This window comes from Danio aesculapii, chromosome 12 (genome assembly GCF_903798145.1).
Source record: "Danio aesculapii chromosome 12, fDanAes4.1, whole genome shotgun sequence".
Classification (NCBI taxonomy): domain Eukaryota; kingdom Metazoa; phylum Chordata; class Actinopteri; order Cypriniformes; family Danionidae; genus Danio; species Danio aesculapii.
Genome location: NC_079446.1, coordinates 12,102,924 through 12,124,722, shown reverse-complemented (window position 1 = coordinate 12,124,722; position 21,799 = coordinate 12,102,924). Strand labels below are relative to the sequence as shown.

At 36.9% G+C, this 21,799-nt stretch overlaps 1 protein-coding gene across 2 annotated transcripts in view; it reads right to left on the bottom strand.

Annotated features, from left to right (window-relative positions):
• Positions 1-21,799, bottom strand: part of heatr1 (HEAT repeat containing 1) — a 77,333-nt gene that overhangs the window by 47,707 nt on the left and 7,827 nt on the right. Inside the window, exons 4-18 of one of the 2 annotated variants that reach the window (XM_056469176.1) lie at positions 18,156-18,297; positions 17,960-18,061; positions 17,212-17,358; positions 14,204-14,415; positions 13,980-14,110; positions 11,294-11,393; positions 10,782-10,886; positions 10,564-10,681; positions 9,347-9,454; positions 6,877-6,975; positions 6,704-6,786; positions 6,051-6,262; positions 3,837-3,958; positions 2,698-2,892; positions 1,126-1,294 (exon numbers count right to left, since the gene is read on the bottom strand). In XM_056469176.1, coding sequence (XP_056325151.1) covers positions 1,126-1,294; positions 2,698-2,892; positions 3,837-3,958; positions 6,051-6,262; positions 6,704-6,786; positions 6,877-6,975; positions 9,347-9,454; positions 10,564-10,681; positions 10,782-10,886; positions 11,294-11,393; positions 13,980-14,110; positions 14,204-14,415; positions 17,212-17,358; positions 17,960-18,061; positions 18,156-18,297 — 2,045 coding nt within the window. The remainder of the gene's footprint in view (positions 1-1,125; positions 1,295-2,697; positions 2,893-3,836; positions 3,959-6,050; positions 6,263-6,703; positions 6,787-6,876; positions 6,976-9,346; positions 9,455-10,563; positions 10,682-10,781; positions 10,887-11,293; positions 11,394-13,979; positions 14,111-14,203; positions 14,416-17,211; positions 17,359-17,959; positions 18,062-18,155; positions 18,298-21,799) is intronic. The other variant, XM_056469177.1, reaches the window with a different exon arrangement.

The window sequence follows — 21,799 nt, the reverse complement described above, 5'->3', positions numbered from 1 at the left end:
GGGGTTGGCGGGGTATTACAGTTGCTTCATCCTCAGATTTTCCTCTATAGCTGCTCCTCAGACAGATCTGGCCAGAAAGGGGCAACCGAAGAGGGTATGCTGGATGGATGAGGCAGAAGAGGCATTTAAGATAATCAAGGGGGCCCTCACCTTGGAGCCATTTCTTAGCACTCCGGACTTCAATTACCTCTTCCTGCTACAGACAGATGCCTCAAACACAGGATTGGGCGCTGTGCTCTTCCAAATACAGGAGGACTAGGAGCATCCTGTCATTTACATCATCTGAAAGCTGATCCAGACTATGAGAGGAAGTACACTGAGGTGGAGGCGGCTCTGCATACATATGTATGTACACATACATACACAGTTGAAGTCAGAATTATTAGCCCCCCTTTGATTAGATTTTTATTTTTTAAATATTTCCCAAATGATGTTTAACAGAGCAAGGAATTTTTCACAGTATGTCTGATAATATTTTTTCTTCTGGAAAAAGTCTTATTTGTTTTATTTCGGCTTGAATAAAAGCAGTTTTTTATTTTTTAAAACCATTTTAAGGTCAATATTATTAGCCCCTTTAAGCTATATTTTTTTCGATAGTATACAGAACAAACCATCGTTATACAATAACTTGCCTAATTACCCTAACCTGCCTAGTTAACCTCATTAACCTAGTTAAGCCTTTAAATGTCACTTTAAGCTGTATAGAAGTGTCTTGAAAAATTTGTAGTCAAATATTATTTACTGTCATCGAAAAAATAAATTAAATCAGTTACTAGAAATGAGTTATTAAAACTATTATGTTTAGAAATGTGTTGAAAAAATCTGCTCTCCGTTAAACAGAAATTGGGGGGCTATTAATTCTTCAACTTCAACTGTATATGTAACAATATCTTGCAATAAAAAAAAAGCAACACTTTAAATTACACTTTGCTTAGTGAGCATAAGTGACGTCTTCAACAAACCTAAAATCTTATTCATCTCAAACTTATTAACAGGATTACATACAAATGAAGAACAAAATGACTTTGTAAAATGTTTTAACTATGTGAATACACTTAGTTAGTCTACTATTACTTATAATTTGAAGTCAATTCATAGCGCAGAGTTAAGTAAAAAGCTCTGTACCTTTAAATGTAGAATCTGAACATTTGAGGGTCGTGATGAAAAGCCGCAGAAGAGACAGCAGAAGAAGGCCTTGTTCTCGCTCTGCACTGAAACCACTGCTGATTTTCTGCAGAAACTCGCCCAAAGCTACACAGACTGGCAGGCACTCATCTGCAGTCTGATCAGACACCTAACAAGACAAAAGTGAACATTAATACTAGACTCAAATACAGAACTGTCATTTTAATTATTTAGCAGACATCTCAAAAAGTCCAATTAAAAAAGCCATATATAATATACAAGAAGTGCATGGGTGAAAATCGGCAATCAGCAGCAGTCAACAGTGAAAGTACAAGGTGGAAATGTTAGCAAGATGGTTTTATTTTTCATAATTCAAGTAATTCAATCTGTCTAATCAATACAATTGAGCATTCAGTTGTCTTGATGTGTATTAGAAGGCTGGGGATTTTTATTACATATAAAATAGTTTTATCCCAGTTCTGGGTAGCAGCTGGAAGGGCATTCGCTGCATAAATTCCGCTGTGACGACCCCATATTAATAAAGAGATAAAGCTGAAAATGAATGAATGAGATAGTTTGCTTGTTGTATTTTTGGGAATAGCCAAGATTACATTGCATTGGTCAAAATTAACTCTTAGAACTCTTAGGAACATCTCAAATATCACAAGCCAAAATTCGGTTATACTTTCTTTTATGGTGATGTAGTTACAGTGTAACCATTTATTTAACTACTGACTACTACTAATTAATTATATGTACTTACTATATGGTTGGGGTTTGATTTAGTGTTAGTTACATGTAATTATGCATAATTTATTGCAGTTACTATAGTAAGGGCGTACTCACTCTATGTATAGTGGCCTTGAACCAGGCCGAAGCAAGCTTGTCCCCCCTCCCATCTCTCATGACGGCCGGCACTCACATTGCATTCGGACCTGGGCACGCTTACGTCATCGATGATGCGCTTTCGCTCAGCACAGTGGAGATTTCTTTAGTTATATTGTTTTAGTGGTTTGATATGCAGTGACACGCAGTCAAATATTTCGCCAAACAGATCAGCCACTTTTGACGCTCATAAACAATCATTAAGTCCTCATGCTGCAGGAATTAGGAGGTTTGCTAAAGGTGCAGCTGTCGTGCAGTGAGGGGTTTGCATCTTTAATAAACTACAACAGTTTGCGTTCATTGTTCAACAGTAAGAATGACCAATGAACACATATGAAACAGTCCTTTAAAAGTTACGTCTCGCCTTTAGTTTTGGGCTCAGGCGCGCTTTGCACTTACACTAAAGCATACCGCGCCAAAGCCCAAGTGAACCGCGCTCTGGCACACTTCTTCCAACCGGGCCAGGGCCAGCCAAGTGAACTGTGCTTGAGCCCGATTCAGAGCAAATGTAGAGGAAACCGGCCTGGGCACAGTTCGTATAGCATAGTGTGAGTCGGCCCTAAGTGCATGGAACATGAGTTATTACATAACTTTAAATTAAAATGTTTTCCAAAATTATCTTAAAAATTGGTACTGGCCAGTATGGTGTATTTTGAAGCTGTATGTTTTTTTCATTTGCACTCTGACCTGTTCAGGCTGGATTGTGTACACCTGCAGCAGTAAAGGCTCCAGTAGTTTATACACACTCTGTGCGGTGTGGAGGAGCTGGCTCTCCGTCATGGACTGCAGACTCTGAAGCAGAGCAGAACTGAACACCACAAACGCTGCTCTGTCCTGCACACTACTGCCTTGACGGCTCAGGATATCACACATGTTCTCCAGCTGGAAGACAAATACAAAACACAATTCAGACTGAGCAAAGATAATGCTGGCTCTAGATTTAAAAAGCATTTTGTATAGATAGTATTATTTAGATTTAGGGATATTGATTCAGAAGTCCCACTTTGATTCAATTCAAAAGACATTTAATTCAGTGAACACAGATGTAATACAAGTGCTACTGATATTTCTAAAAATGATCAGTGGACACTCAGATGCATGGGTATAATTTTGAACCGCTCGGTAGTGGTGGGCAAAGCGGGGTTTCATAAAACGCTGAAACTTTCAAAGCAAATGTGTCAAAGCTTCAAAACCTTTCAAAACCCGTCTCTACAGTGACACCTAGTGGCTTCAGAAAAGAAATAGTTAAGAAAATTGAGGTATTAAACCCCACATTGTAGCGTTGAGTTTTCAAACGATTTAGTGAAGCAGTCAGAGTACCAGACTATCAAGCAGAGATAATGGGTTCGAACCCAGGGTGATGCATCTACATTGGTCTGATATCCAAACGAACAATTAAAATGCATCAAGTAAAATTTGGGATTCGAAATCGGGCTATTTGCAGCACAATTACGCTGTGCACAAGGGTTGGGCGATGTCGACCAATTTGGCATCGTACGATTTCTAATGTGAAACATCACGATAGACGATGGCATTGGCGTCATGTGAAAAGCACGTGACGTGACTAAATTCACCACAGCCATCCCTACCGTTCGGTATAACCACCACAATTCAATACGCATAAGGATATTGTGTGTTTTTGGTTCCCCTAATGGTGTGACGACACATAAAAACTATCAACTACAACAATACTGAAAACAGTTGATAGACAAAAGAAAAAAACCTAAAGGAACATGAGACTGAAATAACATGAGGGGAAAAGAAAGAATTAAAAAGACAAGACAACCCCTCTTTTTGAGCTTGAACCAGAGAAGTTTTACACTTACAGTGTTGCGTTTGGTTGCGTGATCCATGTGGGCCAAGTTCTTGATCAGAGTTGTTGTGAGCATTTCGTTCGCCACACCAAGCACATCCGACTCCGGGGTTTTGGCCAGAACAGCCTTCAGCACTACAAATAAAGAAACTTGTTTAGACAATATAGATTAGAATAGATAGATTTTGAAACTACATAATATCAGTGCATTGCACAATGTGGCTTTTTTTACAAACATATTCAAATGCTGCATTTCAAGGCACAACAAAAGCTCAACAAGGCTCAAGTCAGAGTACAAAATCATTTGTGTCTTTGTACAGTTTTACAGCCAACTGTGTGCTAGTTTCAAGTGCCGAGCTTGTACACAGAAACTAATAACCACGCACACTGAATTAACTTTGACTGAGGCACTGGATGCGCCGCTCGAAGCCGCAACACGGCACACCAGGCACTCTCTGTGGCGCACCAGAAGCATGAAGTGTCCCGAATCGTCACGCCACGCAATTTTGAATTCTAAACATAGGTTTCTGCAGCGGTCCGCGGCGCCCAGCCGTCGACTTGAGGGTACCCTGATAGAAACCTATGTTTAGAATTCTAAAACGCATGCTAGTTAAGATCACAGGGAGCTTCTGGGATCGCGAGAAATGGAAACGACTGAAGTATAAGGTAGACTCAATGAGAAGTACACATGTTTGCAAACCTACCTAAAGATACAACCAATAATTCCGATTAGAGCGATAATGTGGAGAATATTGCTCTTGTGTTGAGCCCAATGAGCCTTGCATCTAAAAATAGAGCTAGGGTGTTCCTTTAGTGATATCGCTTCGACTCACGCTGAAAATGGCGGACGTGAATCAACAAACTGAGGATGTGATGACGCGCCTGTCAATCAATATTGGTGGGCGGGGGGACCGGTCTCCTACGCCAAGTAGCGGTCGATTTGAAAACAGCTCCAATTGGTCCACCGTTTTTTTAATGTTGTTAAATTGAACAAAAAAAAAAGCACTGGGTGTGCTTATATCACCCCAATATGACAGTCTATACACCATACATGCACATATGTCTGTCCAAACAGCTTGAAAAGTAAATTTTTTACCATAGGTGCCCTTTAAAATAATCATATCACATTTTAGATGATTACGGCAAGCGTTTGATACGTTTTTTCTTTCATAGCGAACACACAGTTGTGCATGAAAATAAATGGTTTACAGTGTCAGTATAACTACTCTAGCCTATATAATGTTGATTTTACCAGTGAATAAAATGGTCTAATAATGTTGTCAATGACAGATTGCAAGCACATATCTCAAACATAAATCACCATCAGAATTATTATAAGTAGAACAGAATTATGTATAGAAACCAGTAGACCTACACATAATATTGTTGTTTTACCATATGTTTGAGAAAAAAACAATAATAATTGCCGACTCACATTAACCTTTATTTTACATCTACAGAATCGTGAGAAAATCGTGATCTTTATTTTAAGCAAAAAAATTATAATTTGCGATTCTCATTTTAGCCAGACTCGTGGAGCTCTACATCAAAGTTTGTTTAAAAAAATCTTGAATGGTTATAAAAATCTTCATAATTATTAAAATAATTTATACAAATAATAAAAATAATTTGTTTAAAAATATTGAATGATATTAATGATATGACATCGTTCCGGAAACTTCCTACTTCTCAGTTTATCTGTCTGATTTTACGGTGGTTTTCTTTTGACCGCCCCTGATGTTTTAAAGAATATCAAACGGCGAATATAAAAGCCTCGTCCATTTCACGAGGTGCGCGCGCAGTCAGCGGAGGTGAACGATGTGGCGCCAGGCAAAAGTATAAATCCAGCTTCAGACTCCCCAGAAAACTGTCAAATAGAGCTATTCAAACCATCTTTTAAAACTGTTTCTCGAACAATAGTAAAATATTGCAATATCAATTCAGCAATATCAAATATTGCAAAATAGCAATATCAAATATTGCAAAATATTGCAAAATATTGCAATATCATATTTTTTCCAATATCCTGCAGCCCTACGTTAATAGTACATGTCTATATTGTCTGATTCAAATATTGACCTAATTTGCTCAATATTAATAACTGTTCAAATCTATGAAAAACATCAATATGGTGTTCCCCGCATTAGTTCATCTCAAAGAGTAGTTTGTTTCATCATTTGTGAGGTTGGATAGTGTCGATTTCACTGTGAACAGCGGGAGTGTTTACCTTTGGCCCAGCCCTGAGTCAGAGGATGCTGGGAGATCAGAGTGGTTTCAGTAATGGCAGACGTCATCTGCAGCTCCACACATTCAGGTGCAGCTCTCGTCATCACCAGGAAGGGTAGAAGCTCCCAACTAATGTAAGCCTTAAGATCTGGGTTACCCTCAATAATTCGTGGGTCATCAAGAACTCGCACAGTCTCTTTTAGCACTGGACACCTGCAGGAAACAAGCCCAGATGAAGCCTGATTAAAGCCAATCTAGAGCATCTTTCTTGGTGAGAACAAAACTATATTATAAGTGATGTAATAATATAATCAAATGACTAGCAAAAGTGATAAAACATGACAAAACTAAATGTGCATAATGTGTGTATGCATTTTGGACACTTTTGCACTCCTTCACCTTTCAGAATAAATAGAAATTTGTAGAAAACAAACAAACAAAAGTAGTATCCAGACATTTTTTTAATTAATATCTGATAGAGCAGTGTTTCTCAACCTTGTTCCTAGAGGACCACCAATTTTACACATTTTCCATGTCTCCTTAACCAAACACAACTGTTTCAGATCATCAGCAGTGACTGAAAGACCTGTAATGGGTTTGACAGACAAAAGAGATGACCAAAACATGCAGTGTTGGTGCAGTCAGTCAACTAACCAATCTGCTGATGGTTTGATGCGATGAAGAAGCGAAATCAAACTGGAAACAGTGTCCTCTGCATCCATTAATCCCATGTGGTGCTGTCAGAGAACCACAAACAGACATTTAACATTTAAATTGAACATAGTAACTTACTACAACACATAACATTCATGATGTCATCATCTCACCTGCAATGCTTTAAGTGCAGACAGGACAACTTCTGGCGAATCATCCTTTATTCTTTCCAGCAAAGCATCTTTGAGAAAAGCCTCATCAAAGCTATTCTGCTTTATAACACAGACAAACAGCATCTCGTTACTTCATTAAATCTGGTTTCTAGGATGCTCCATCAAATTAGATGTTAAATGGAACACAAGATGATGGCATTTTTTCTGCGCACTTGAGGATACTACATCAAAAAAAGTTGATTCCAATAAAAAGATATGCAGGTAAACTATGATGGAAACACATTTGCTCAATTTTCTTGATGTCTATCCAAAAAATGGGACATAACCTCAACAGATGATCACAAGACAACACAAAGTTTGCCAACTTTTTTTTAACTTTTTTACTGAGGAAACCGGTTTCTCAGCTTGCAGAAATGCAATTTTTATTATTAATATATTATGATTATTTTCCTAGGAAGTGATCAATTTTATTCTATAGAACACATGGGATGGTGTTTTAATTCACAACTGTTTTGTCCAAAACAGTGGTCCCTTGTTGTTCATGAAAGTTACGTTCTAAATATAACCCGCAATAGGCGTTTTTTTTATTATATATTTTTATTATAGATGATTTAAGGCTGTAAAACCCCTCACTACACACTATATATGGGGGCTATTCAATTGGCGGCCGGCGGGCTGAACCCAGCCTTCGAGGCCATTTGTTCCGGCTCGTAAAATAGTGTGACAAAGACATCAAAAATAAATTTAGTTCAGTCGAAAAATGATCGCTATAGTTATGAAGTGACGTGCATCTGATCAATACAACACAAGCTGCAGTTAAAGGCTGCGCGGAGAGTGAGTCACCATAACCGAGTGGCGCAGGCAGGCAGCCGAAAACATCTGGATATGTTAGCAGAAAAGGTCTTTTGTACAATGCACTGATATTGTTAATATACAACGATTAGCCAATTTCACTATTAACTGCGCTTTAATTCGTCACAGTTAATTAATCGTAAAGTCTTCCACTGCAATTAAACAAAGTTATGCCAGCTTGCGCTGTGCGCTAGTTTAAAGTTTCGAGCTTGTACACCGAGGCTAATTCACACGCACACTGGATTAACTATAGCTGCGACCATTCCCATATCGCGTCTTTTCCGCATGCAAGTTTGTTATTTCTAATGTCAGAATATACGCCAATATGCGCGCGCAAGCGGGGCAACGCGCTTGCGGCTTTCCGGGCGCACACAGTAGAACACATCTCAAGGTGAGAGTTGTGCGTGCATTTCAGTGCAATGTAAACAAAAGATATGTTAGACAAATTATTATTAAAATCACTATGTTTGTATGAACGCAGATGGCAACAACATTTTATCTAAATAGCTAATTACCTAATAAAAACTTGAATTTACATTAGACGTGATAATCGTGAAACTATGATTATTCTTCAGACTATAATTGTACAACCAAAATCTATAATTGTTGCATTCTTAATCGTTATGCAGTTCAAAACATAACATATGAAGAAGAAGCCTAATTCAGTAATGCACTGCTTTTGTTGTGCTCGGAAATACAACATTTGAATGTTTATTAAAAAAAAGTCTATTGTACAATGTACTGATTTTATGTAGTTTCAAAATACAACATATTAACATTTTAATGTCGAAAAAGCCAACGTGGTTGTCTTAAGGAGCAAAAATACAGCATATGGACTCTTATATGCAATTGTGTCATTACTCATAGCAAGTCATATCTCTCCGGCCCTTCGTTTGGGATGCTTTTCATGAACCGCCACGCATGACAAACTAATTGAATAGCCCTGCTATATACACACTTATTCTCAGACAGGCATTAACATTTTCAGACTTTCAGACTCTTTCTTTCAACACTCTCAAAGTTCGAACTTTCGTAGAAAAATAAGTCCAATATCATAGAATGAAACTAAAGATTAAAACCATTTGATCCTCATTTATTCATTTTGTAATGACGCCCTACAGCCGCGTAACTTCTACCTTCCTTTAGCATGTCCAGATGTTCAACTTTTTGTGCGATGATTAGCATCTTCCTCTGCCTTTTGGGTGCTACTGCAGGTGTCTTTGACAGTGCAGAACGTTTTGTCAACATAGTGGGAAGAAAACTTTCATACAGTACAGCACTTCAGAGTAACACTGCTAACTATCAAAGATTTATGTAAATTTGGCAAGCTGAATGCAGATTGATTGACAATGGTCTACAGCCAGTCAGGATGCAGAACGCAATGCACAAATCAGGGCCCCGAACACAATGCGCTGTAGAAAATTGCAGCATGTCAAATTGCATGAAAAAAACGGCAAAACTGCGAGGCAGCGAAGAGTGAACCACATTATAGCGAGGGAAATATTTCAATTATGCCTATAAAGTAACTTGGTAGCATTAGACGGAAACATAACTAATGTTATATTAATAACAATCTCACATTAATCTAACATTTAAAAGGAGTATAAAAGATACACACATGTTCTGAGTTGAGGATCTCCTTCAGGTAGTCTACAGCCATGTTTCTCACAGAGGGAAGAGGGTGATTGAGGCTGAGCATCAGAGAGGTCTCGGACTCTGGCAGAATCTGCATTTAAACAACAAACAGGTCTTGTTTTTTTTATAAAAGGTCATTTAAATGACTAAAGCCATGTCCTTCTAAAACAGCGCTAATATATTCCTTGACTTTTCCACAACTGATTAAAGAATTAGTTAGTGAAAATTCTGTTTATTCATATTCTGAACACAAATCAAGATATTTAAGATGAAATCTGAGAGCTCCCTCATCATCTATAGACAATAATAATCCAAAAACATGACTTCAGTGGTTTAACTGTAATACTAGGAGGTTCAAAGAGGTTCATTTTGGCTGGTGGTGTGCATGACATTTTTTGTAACTTTGCACACCTCTGCATCCAAAAATACACCACTTGCTTTCAAATGCAAACACATTTGACAACACCTTTAATAATCCAAAACAACTGCCTAATGTGAAGTCCATTATTTTTTTGAAGCTTTGAGGAAAAAGATGATATATTTTGCACATAGTGCAGTTAAGTCATCCAGTTAAGTAAAGTTTATTTTTATTTTACATAATGCTTCACATCAAGAACACAATTAGCTTGGATCTATAAAATAAAGCTTAAATTACTGAATTACACAATTGTACTAAAAGCAAACATCATCATGAATGTCCTCCTTATTTATCAACAAACTTTTCACATTTGATATACAAGTAAATTCATTCAAATAGCATCTTCATTTGCTGACTGTGTGTGGAGTCAGCAGAGGATCATGCTGCAAAGCCAGACTAAAGTATAAATAAGGCTTAACATATTGCCTTTAGAGTGAGCAGCGCATAATGCAAAACTTATATTGCCTATAATAAACACACCTACTGATTTGATGCAAAAGACAGGCAAACAAATAAATTTTACAGCTTTTTTTGGAGCTTCTTGTGTTTAGTTGAACCAGGAGTCACATGTAATGTTGATGCAGTTTTTGATTCCTTTTCTAAACTGCTCATGGAAGATGAGAGAGCTCCAGGATCTCATCTAACGTATATTAATTTGTTTAAAATTAACAGGATTTTTGTGTGAACTAACCCTTTAATTATATTCTGGATCTAAAAGTGTGTATCAAACTAGATTAAAACAATTAAAACATTAGTTGGTATTAAAACAAGGTGAGTAATACCTGATATTTCCCACAGCTCAGAGTAAGAGAGATGAACTGATGAAGCAGGTTTTTTTCATTATCGGATGATACATTTTTTACATGATTTTCCAACGCCATATCCAGTGCACATGGATACCTATTAGTAAAGAACACAAAGGTAAACACCAGAAACAAAACACTACTCATGACTTGAACTTTACTACACCAGACATGTGCAGAAGTGATTATGAACAGACCTGGATTCAAACAGTCGTACAGTAGGTTGAATTCTCTGATTAAGAGATGAAATCCCATCTGAGGGAATCTCATTGCCGCTGACAACATACTCTTCAAGCAGCAGCCTGGAAAAAGCAATGCATGTGAATGAGTCGAAATCCAGTAAATCAATAGATCACAATAAATGGGTAATGTTCTGGTTCACCTGAAAATGAAAATATCCTCATCATTTACACACACTCAAGTGGTTCTAAACTTTTATTCATTTCTTTCTTGGGTTGAACACAAAACAAGATATTCGGAAGAATGTTGGAAAAAGCAGCCATTGACATCCATATTAGAAAACTAAAATACTATGGAAGTGAATGTTTTATTCACCCAGCATGCTTCATAATATCTTTCTTTGTGTTAAACGGAAGAAAGAAACCCAAACAGGTTTGGAATAAGTGGAGGATGAGTAAATGACAGAATTTTTGGAATCTTTGTTCTTTAAAGTCTTATTCATAACTGAAGCTAAATTAAACCTGCTTACTTAGCTGCAGCGTTCTCCAGGCTGCTGGAAAGTTGAAGGTTCTGAAATACTGATTGTAATAGTCCAGTACTGTCTGGAAAACCTTCATTCTGTTGCTCATCTACATGGAAATAAGAAATAAAAAAATTAACAATGTGATAACAGCAGTTTTGCTTTGATCAGCACTGATGGTACAGCGGTTAGAAGAGTTCCTTGACACTACCGTTTAAAAGTTTGGACATTCATTCTTTAATATGCCTATATTCAATGTTTAGAGTATTTTGGACACATCAACAATATCTAGCTAAAATTAATTAACAGTACGATTGCATGGGTGTCTGAATCAAGATTTGTATACTATATACTATATATATATGTATACTATATATGTATACTTATATTAGCAAAAACCTAACATTTTATTTAATGTTTTTTTTTAATGAAACATCCCACTTTATTGAAAACTTTAGTTAAACAGTAAAGTTTTAAAATATTTTAATCCATTCAGCCGATCACTGGCTGTTTCTCAATATGCATTCTTCAGCGATCTTGTGTCCTTGCGTAAAGTCATCATCATCTGCCAAAGTTCAATTCCACAGCTCAAGACCACAAGAACAGAGCATGCATGAAAGTTCCCGGATGTGTTCTTGATATCAAGGACGCATCGATGCAGACTTAAGCGCAAAACTCGCTCGAGAAGTCCCAGAAGTCATTGCGGCCAAATAAAGGAGGTGGGAAGCGCAGCATTATATATTTATCACTAAAGTTCAGATATATAACTTATATATCTCAGGAGTTTCCCTAAATGAAACGATTAAAGTAAACATTGGCATAAAGATCTTAATAAAGGCATAAACACATTAAGGGGGTTTATTTGCTGAAGTTCATATTAAAATCTGTTTTATTTGTATTGTGCAACGTATATTTGTAAGGTTTCTATGCATAGTATATATTGTAAAAAAAGGAAAAACAATAAATCATTGTATAAATGCTGTAATGTTAAAAACGTGTGAAGGTCAAGTGACCATCAGGAAGAACCACGAAAGAATGCGGAATTTCATTTCTCACAGGCCGCGTTCTCCGTTCTCTGCGATCTCCCGAGTTCATTCTTCCAAGGAAACTTGGCAAGACCGGTCTCCACAAGAACGCAAGTCCGTTCTCTGCATTTTTGTTTCGAGAAATTGCCACTTTGTCTGGTGGGGTACTTTTAGCTTAGCTTAGCATAAATCATTGAATCAGATAAGACCATTAGTTATCTTCTGTAGTTACATAATGTACTAAGACCAACAGAAAATGAAAAGTTGCTATTTTCTAGGCTGATATGGCCAGGAACTCTGCTCTCATTCTAGTGTAATAATCAAGAAACTTTGCTGCCGTACCATGGCTGCAGCAAAGGCACTGATATTGCAAAGCATCTGAAAATACTCCCCAGCTAGGAAACTAATGGCCCTTTTCTACTGAATGGTACAGTACGGTACAGTTCGGTATGCTTTTATGCCCGTTTCCACAGTCAAAAGGTACCAAAAAGTGAACTGTACCATACCACTTTTTGGGTACCCTTTCAAAAGGGTACCTAGCACAACAAAAGGGTACAAAAGGCGGAGCCAGATTTGCAGCCGAATGCTATTGGTTTACAGAGAAACGTACACAAGCCAGGAGAATGAAAACAAAGGTAGTGCTATTTTTAAAAACACAGCCAAACATTACACCATAATACTATATACATATAACGAGCCATGGCCGACCCGAGCTCAAACAAACCTTGTTGTCGTCTTGATGAACAGCCATAAAGACAAGAAGAAAAGCTAAATCTGTGCCCCGTAGTCGTTCAAGGCTGTCTAAAGCGTGAGCGGTTTCACTTTCTCAAGAGAGCTCGCGCGCTGCACGCCTATAATTGAAATAACGAACTTGAGGTGATTATAATAACGTGTGCGTGATTATTGAAAAGCTTCTGACATCCGATCCATTCAGAAACTGACAAACACGAGAGTGAAGCTTGAAAAAACCAAGGAGAAGCTGGAAAAAACAAAGGAGCAAATGATTCTTTTAGCAACCTAAAACATGAACTGAGAATGATGGAATTACCTTCTAACAAGAGGTTTACATGTGCTGGTAATGATTAAAGATACAGACGAGAGGTTACTCTGGGCTATATGTTGCATGTTGTTTTTGAAGCCAAATAAGCACTAAATGTATGCTGTGTGTAGTTTTTCTGTAATTGGTAACATATCAGAGACTGTAAGGGTGTGTATGTGTTCATATATGTTGCATTTATTTATTTATTTTATATAATTGCAGATGTTACAGTAGGCTATTTCGCATTCGCATATCAGTGATCTGATATTTAGCATATCATTGATCTGCCAAGGGAACCATTAGTACCTTTTTGGCAGTGGAAACACAAGCCTGAAAGGTGACCCGTACCGACTCGTACCGTACCATACCACTAAGTGGAAACGAGCCATAAGTAACAGCATTGTGTAACATGATTACAGCTATGGTACACTAATGGTCTAATCTGATTCAAAGATTTGTGCTAAGCTGAGATAAAAGTGCCTCCCCAGACCCAGAGATTGGCTGAATGGATTCAAAAACGCTAAAACTCAACTGTTCAACTCAAGGAGACTCGTAAAATAAGCCTATTTCCCAAAGAAATTTGGAGAGTTCTTTTATCAAAAGATCAAATGAGGCACAGATAGAAACCAACCATTCTGGGTCATCACAGAGTGAATGAGATGAGGCAGCAGGTAACTCAGTAGAGGACTGATGTCATGGACAGTTGATATGCTCTGAAGCGTGGTCACCAGGGTAGGGACAGCACACAGGTAACCATATGTCCTAATGAAGTATAAAACAAAATAAAACAAAAGAAAAGTCCTTGGGTAACATTCTTTCTGAAGATATTGAAAGATATACATCAATAAAACGTACTTTGGACCAATCACTCCTTTTTTCTGGTTCTGGAGAAGGATGATAATGCAGCTCAAGCTTTCTCTGGTAAGCTGTGGTGTTCGGCCCAGAGACTTGCTCAACTGCACGCTCAGAGAGTCCACCAGCTGAGCCTCCATCACCACCTTCACTGCCATCTGACACACGATCATGTAAGTGGCAGCCGTGTAGTCCGAAAGATTAGATTTCAGCCCCTAGTTATGAAGGAAAAATAAAAAGACATTTGAAGTATTTAAAGAAGCTTTTAAAGTATATAAAAACCTAAAAGTATTTGGATTCAGATCCATTTTCTTTCATTAAATCGTATTATGTATACAGTGGTCCCTCGTTTATCACAGGCCAGCGATCCGCAAAGTAGACCTTTATTTTTTCTAATTATTATAGATGTTTCTATAACATCTATAAACACATATGTTTAAACACTCTCAAAGTTCAAACATTCATAAAAAAATAAGTCCAGTATTATAGAACTAAACCAAAGATCAAAACCTGTTGTCAGGTGGAAACATTCATCGCTGTCAGCAAAAGGTTCATAAAACTTTTTAACTTTGGTGCGGATAATATTGGCGTCCAGCATTGTGTATTGTTTCCTGCAGTCACTGATCCACAAAGCAAAAGCAGACTGCCTCACAGCAGATACACCGAACACGATTTGTTATTTAAAATGAATCATTCAGATGGCACTCTGTGGTGCAGCAGAAATATGAACAGTGTGCCGAGTCGTAGCTGGGCACCGCAGACAGCCGCCGACTTGCAGCGCCAATGTGCATACCCTGAAACATATGTGTGAGTGGCGCATTCCGTGTGTCACCCCCTTAACGATGGTCTTGCTGTGGACAGTTACAACCCTTTTTGCAACCTTGTTGAAATTCAAATTGCTAGCGATCTAAAATTTAGGCTAATTTGGCAAGCTGAATGCATTCTGTACTGTACCTGCTTTAAACTAAACTCGTTGCGAAATACAGACCTGTCAGTGCCTGACGCTGTGTTTTCAGACACAATGGAAATTTGTTGCATATAAACAACTAAAAAAATGTGTGCTGGGAAAAGATTGATTGCATCCAAAATAAAGTTTGTTTTGGCATAATATACATGTGTGAATTATATATATTTATTATGTATATGTGATAGAAACAAAACTATAAAAAAAATATCTTGCTACATAGATATTTAAATTCATATATAATTTCATTTTTATACATATATATATATATATATATATATATATATATATATCAAATTATAAATAAACATCTTCTCAAATATGTGCACGCATGCGAGAACTTATATATACAGTTAAAGTCAAAATTATTAGTCCCCTTTGATTAAATTTTTTTTTTTTAAGTTTCCCAAATTATGTTTAACTGAGCAAGGAAATTTTCACAGTATGTCTGATAATATTTTTTCTTCTGGAGAAAGTCTCATTTGTTTTATTTCGACTAGAATAAAAGCAGATTTTAATTTTTTTAAAACCATTTTAAGGTCAAATTATTAGCCCCTTTAAACTATTTTTTTCAACTGTCTACAGAACAAACCATCATTATACAATAACTTGCCTAATTACCCTAACCTGCCTAGTTAACCTAATTAACCTAGTTAAGCCTTTAAATGTCACTTTATGCTGTATAGAAGTGTCTTGAAAAATATCTTGTCAAATATTATTTACTGTCATCATGTCAAAGATAAAATAAATCAGTTATTAGAAAAGAGTTATTAAAACTATTATGTTTAGAAATGTGGCGACGCAGTGGCGCAGTAAGTAGTGCTGTCACCTCACAGCAAGAAGGTCGCTGGTTCGAGCCTCGGCTGGGTTAGCTGGCGTTTCTGTGTGGAGTTTGCATGTTCTCCCTGCGTTCGCGTGGGTTTCCTCCGGGTGCTCCGGTTTCCCCCACAGTCCAAGACATGCGGTACAGGTGAATTGGGAAGGCTAAATTGTCCATAGTGTATGTGTGTGAATGAGTGTGTGTGGATGTTTCCCAGAGATGGGTTGCGGCTGGAAAGGCATCCCCTGCATAAAACAAATGCTGGATAAGTTGGCGGTTCATTCCGCTGTGGCGACCCCAGATTAATAAAGGGACTAAGCCGACAAGAAAATGAATGAATGTTTAGAAATGTGTTGGAAAAAAATCTTTGTTAAACAGAAATTGGGGTAGAAAATAAACAGGGGGGCTAATAATTCTGACTTCAACTGTACAAATATACACAGCACAGAACATATATATTATTTTGGATGCAATTAATTTTTATTTTTGTCAAGCACTAGAAAAAATACATTCTAAAAGTTCCCTCTTTAATATTAGCATAACTAAAACAGCAGTGCAGACCTCTATAGCCTGTAGGTCTGAGTTTGTGCTGCAGTCCGCCTGTTTAGTGACCAGATCAGTGATCAGATCTAGGCTATCTTAGATTTTTTTTTTGCAAGAAAAATCGTCATTTATTATTTTTTTTTTGCGTCTGTCTAAATTCACATCGAGTGTTTGTTGAAATACTGATGGCAATGTGCTGTGTTTTGCCCTCACCTGTGGATTTACGCTTTACCTCCTTCACTTGCCACGATGAAACACCGACATGTGAGGAAACCCAATGTCAACAACAGATTGACTTACTAAGAGGTGATTGGACAGGTCCTCACATGTGCAACGCATGTGTATGGTAACCGGAAGCGTACAAAGGCGGAACGTTTTTGCTTTGATGATGCAGTTATTTTTATCACCAAACCAATAATGATAATGCATTTTCTGAACCACAGGGCATAACAAACCATGGGAGGACAAACGGACAATTAAATTTTTTTTCCATGAACTGTTGTACCACTAGTGGTTTGTCAAGCCCACTCACCATTGTAAGGCACACTTCATAAATGCACAATTTAATTTATTTATTATATAAATAATTTTTTTATAGATTTTTTTTTTATTAAAGAATTTAAATTTTGGGGTAAACCATTCCATTAACCACATCAGTAATATGTTATGAAATGATGTTCTTACCAGTTGTACGAAGGGAAGCAGTTTGGCAATAATAGAGTTAGTGATCTTCTCCACTGCATCAAGTGCTGAAACAATAGTCGATGCATAGAAGGAGAAAATCACACGCAGCTGCGGACAGTTCCCATCCCGGGTCAGTTCAGAGTACGCCTACAACAGAATTAAAAAATATATACAGTTGAAGTCAGAATTATTAGCCCCCGTTTATTTTTTCCCCCAATTTGTGTTTAACGGAGAGAAGATTTCTTCAACACATTTCTAAACATAATAGTTTCTAAATACTCATATCTATTAACTGATTTATTTTATCTTTGCCATGAGGACAGTACATAATATTTGACTAGATATTTTCAAGACCCTTAAAGTAACATTTAAAGGCTTAACTAGGTTAATGAGGTTAACTAGGCAGGTTAGGGTAATTAGGCAAGTCATTGTATAATGATGGTTTTGTTCTGTAGACTATCGAAAAAAAATATATAGCTTAAAGGGGCTAATAATATTGAACTTAAAATGGTTTTCAAAAAATTAAAAACCACTTTTATTCTAGCCGAAATAAAACAATTAAGACTTTCTCCAGAAGAAAAAATATTATCAGACATACTGTGAAAATTTCGTTGCTCTGTTAAACATCATTTGGGAAATATATGAAAAAGAAAATCAAATCAAAAGGGGGCTTTAACTGTCTTTAACTGTATAACCAATGCAATACTAGACACTACAGCAATATGACTTCAACCAGAGCAGATCTTACCTTTACTGAATTTGTGACCATAGAGCAAACGAAATCCATGAAGCCTAAATCCTTATAGCAGTGTGTGAGCAGGGTTCCTCGGGCCAGGGGAACACCAGGTTTCTACAGATTAAGCACAGGGCACAATTTAATGAAAGTCACAAAGCTATTATGTTCTTTACCGTGACACATATATGACTGAAATAATATGGTTTACCTGGAGTCCATGGAGCCAGTGCCATTTGTGGGTTGGATCTTCAATCTTTAACAGCTGGATCACTCGTACAAACACTTTAGTCTCATGATACGGTAAAACACAAGCAATCAGACTGTCCTGGTTGTACAGATGAATGTGGAATCTGAAATACAGTTCAGATTGTATCATGAATGTTATCATCAGTTCACATTGTATCATGAACCTATGAATGCTACAGATAACACTTACAGGGTATATACAGGAAGCAGAGAGTGAAATATTTAATGACTTTTAAGACCTATATTAAGACTCTTTCCATACATTTTAAGACTTTATCACCACTTTGGGTTTCAACCGGCATTTCATATATTTCATAAAGTTTCATATTAACTTATAGTATATTTACTAAATCCTGACTGTAAGAAACATTATTCATATAATGAATATAACTGCTAATCCAGCTGGCAGCACCTATACAACAGCAGGAATAAAGATGTTGCCTTGGTTGTTGCCTGCAGTAAACAAATAGCGTGATGTCAAACCTATCAGGTTTTTATGGATTACATAAACCACACAGTGTTCCAATACTAGCAATTTTGCTAATTAAATTCAGGCAAAATTCATCATACAACTATAACATTTAACACTTTTTAAAGGCCTTAAATTTCTCTGAATTGATTTATCAACTTTTAATACATTCTAAGACCCCGCAGACAGCCTGATTAAACCTATATAATCATGTCATAATATGAAAAGATTTTATGAATAGTTATGATAACTATCATTAAGTGTCATTTGCTATGTTATGTCAATTAAAATGCAAAGATGTCATTAGCTGTTTCCATCCAAAGATGTGAATTGAATTTATGTGCAAAACTGGAATATCACATAAAAGACGTGCATAAAGCAGCGTTTCCATCCGAGTCAAAGAGAACAAAATCGTCACTTCCTGATTAACTGGTGCCAAATATCAACAGTAAAAACGAAATTTACTGAGGTAGGAGAAGCTGTGTGAATCTTTTCTTCATCTAATAAATTACTTGCACCTCAGAAGACAATGGCAACCCGCAATGAACGGGCAGTGGCGTTTAAAAGGTGCAAGTTTTGGAGCACAGACGCTCTTGACTGGAGGTAATAATAACACTACACTAATACTGTAATGCTTACAACGTTTTAGAATAACCAAAACAACATTTCAGATGTTTTACCGTTGGCTCAGCCTGCTGGATTGTCCATTCACACACATTTTCATCATCACATGATCTCTTATAACAAAACCACATGACCTTTTTTTAATGCACATACTGGAATATGTTCTGTAAAAGTGATTCCATCACAGTTTATGCACATCTTTTCTTTTCAAATAAAAAGTTTATCCTACTCAGTTATGCGCATGTGTTTTTTATGTCTATATTTAGAAGTATTGCTGTAACAGCCGAGAGGAGAGGAAAAGTCATGCTAGCAGGTCAAATGGGCCACAGTGAGAGAGATAGGGAAATAGAGTTTACTTTCATTACTTTCAATCACACTGAAATAGGGGCTTCTGCTGTGTCTGTAGCTATGTTTCCATCCAAAAATGCGAATTAACTTTATGCGCAAAACTGGATTATCGCATTAAAGACGTGCGAATAAAGCAGAGTTTCCATCCAACGAGTCAAAGCGAACAAAATCGTCGCTTCCTGATTAACTGGCACCAAATATCAACAGTAAAAACTGAATTTACTGTGGTAGGAGAAGCTGCGTCATTCTTTTCTTCATCTAATAAATGACTTGTGCCTCAGAAGGCAATCCTGACACGCAGTGAACGCGCAGAGGCATTTGAAGGTGTCAGACGCGGAGCACAGAGGCTCTTGATTCTGGAGGTCATTAGTAATATAATAACACTAATAGTTAAACGGTAAGGTGTTTTAGAATGACCAAAACGACAGTTCAGATGGTTTACAGTGTGCTCAACCTGCTGGTTTGTCCATTTACGAACATTTTCATCATCACATGATCTCTTATAACAAAATCACATGACCTTTTTTAATGCGCATACTGAAATTTGTGCGGTAAAAGTGTTTCCATCGTACTTTATGCGCATCTTTTGTTATCGAATAAAAAGTTTATCTGACTCAGCTATGCGCATACGTTTTTTTAATGCGCATTTTAAAAATGTATGCACATCATGGCGTTTCCATTAACCGTTTTTTTATGCACATATGCAAAATGCACATAAAAATAGGTGGATGGAAACATAGCTAGTGAAAGACTATCCAGCAAAAATCCAGGCAGTAAATTGTGCACGGTTTCTACGATTTTAAGTAGTTGGAGCGTTGTAAATACTCAGGCTCACCTCCCTCGCCATAGTAAGCTACAGCGACATAGCGCATATGAGATAAATGATGTCAGTACATGATAACCGGTTATGATCATTACTGAACCGATACTGAATTTTCCGCATCTGCATCACGGTGCACCACAGAAACAAATAATTTTGACACCCCTAATGGAAACATAACTATTATTTCAAATGCACTTATGACAATTCGCCATTATCACGACAACATCACTTGTCATAAACATTATAACTGTGAAATGAATTTTATAACAGCGCCATTCATTTTTTTTGGCCTCAACTTAGAGCAGCAGGATTAAAAAGATTGCGATCTCGATTCGACCCCCTAGACAATCTTAATCCAGCATTTCTAAGATTCTGCCAATCATATTTTCAAGGTTAGGAGAGAAGCAAAGGCGGTCGCACAAGTTTTCACATTGTTTTACATACATTGCTCAGCAATGTGGACACCAAAAAGTGTTAAAAGTGCCACATACTGTATTTATGAGGTATAATTCACCCAAAAATATCATTTTTGTCTTCATGTAATGATGTATTCACGGCCGCGAAATTACACGTGAAGTGAGCTGCTGACTGTGAGCTGTTACTACAGAGAGGGTGGGCGCGCGCCAGTGAATGAAGTCTTCTTTAGTGAACAGAACTTGCATAGGCTGTGAATAACAGGTAATTGAGTTGTAAATAACATTCAGTTTGTTGCAGAGCGATCGCTTGGGAGCCACGAAAGAAGTATGAACAGCACTTAGTAGTGAAAATAAAACCGAAAGCGCGCACATCATTTAAATAATCATATCGCATTTTAGAGTTATGATTACGACAAGCATTTAATATGTTTTTCCTTCATAGCGAACACAGAGTGTTGTGCATGAGAATAAATGTTTAACAGTGTCAGTATAACTACTCTAGCCTATATAATGTTGAATATAATGCAAGAGGGAATCTGTTAATGATAAAGGTCTCATTTTATCAGTAGAAAAAATGGTCTAATAATGTTGTCAATGAGCATTTTAACCAACAGTAGACCTACATATAATATTATTATTGTTGTTTTACCATATGTTTGAGAAATAAAAATAATAATAGCCTACTCATATTAACCTTTATTTTACAGCTACAGAATCGTGAGAAAATTGTGAAATTGCGATTTTCATTTTAGCCAGAATCGTACAGCTCTACCTCGACTACAGTGGTACAAATTGAATTTGTCATTAAAATGTCATTTAATATTAATGAAGCTACTCAAATAAAAGCTCAAATAATTAATAAATTATTTGACAGAGTATCAACACTTTTCATGGAGTACATATTAATGAAAAAAGTGATCAGAAAA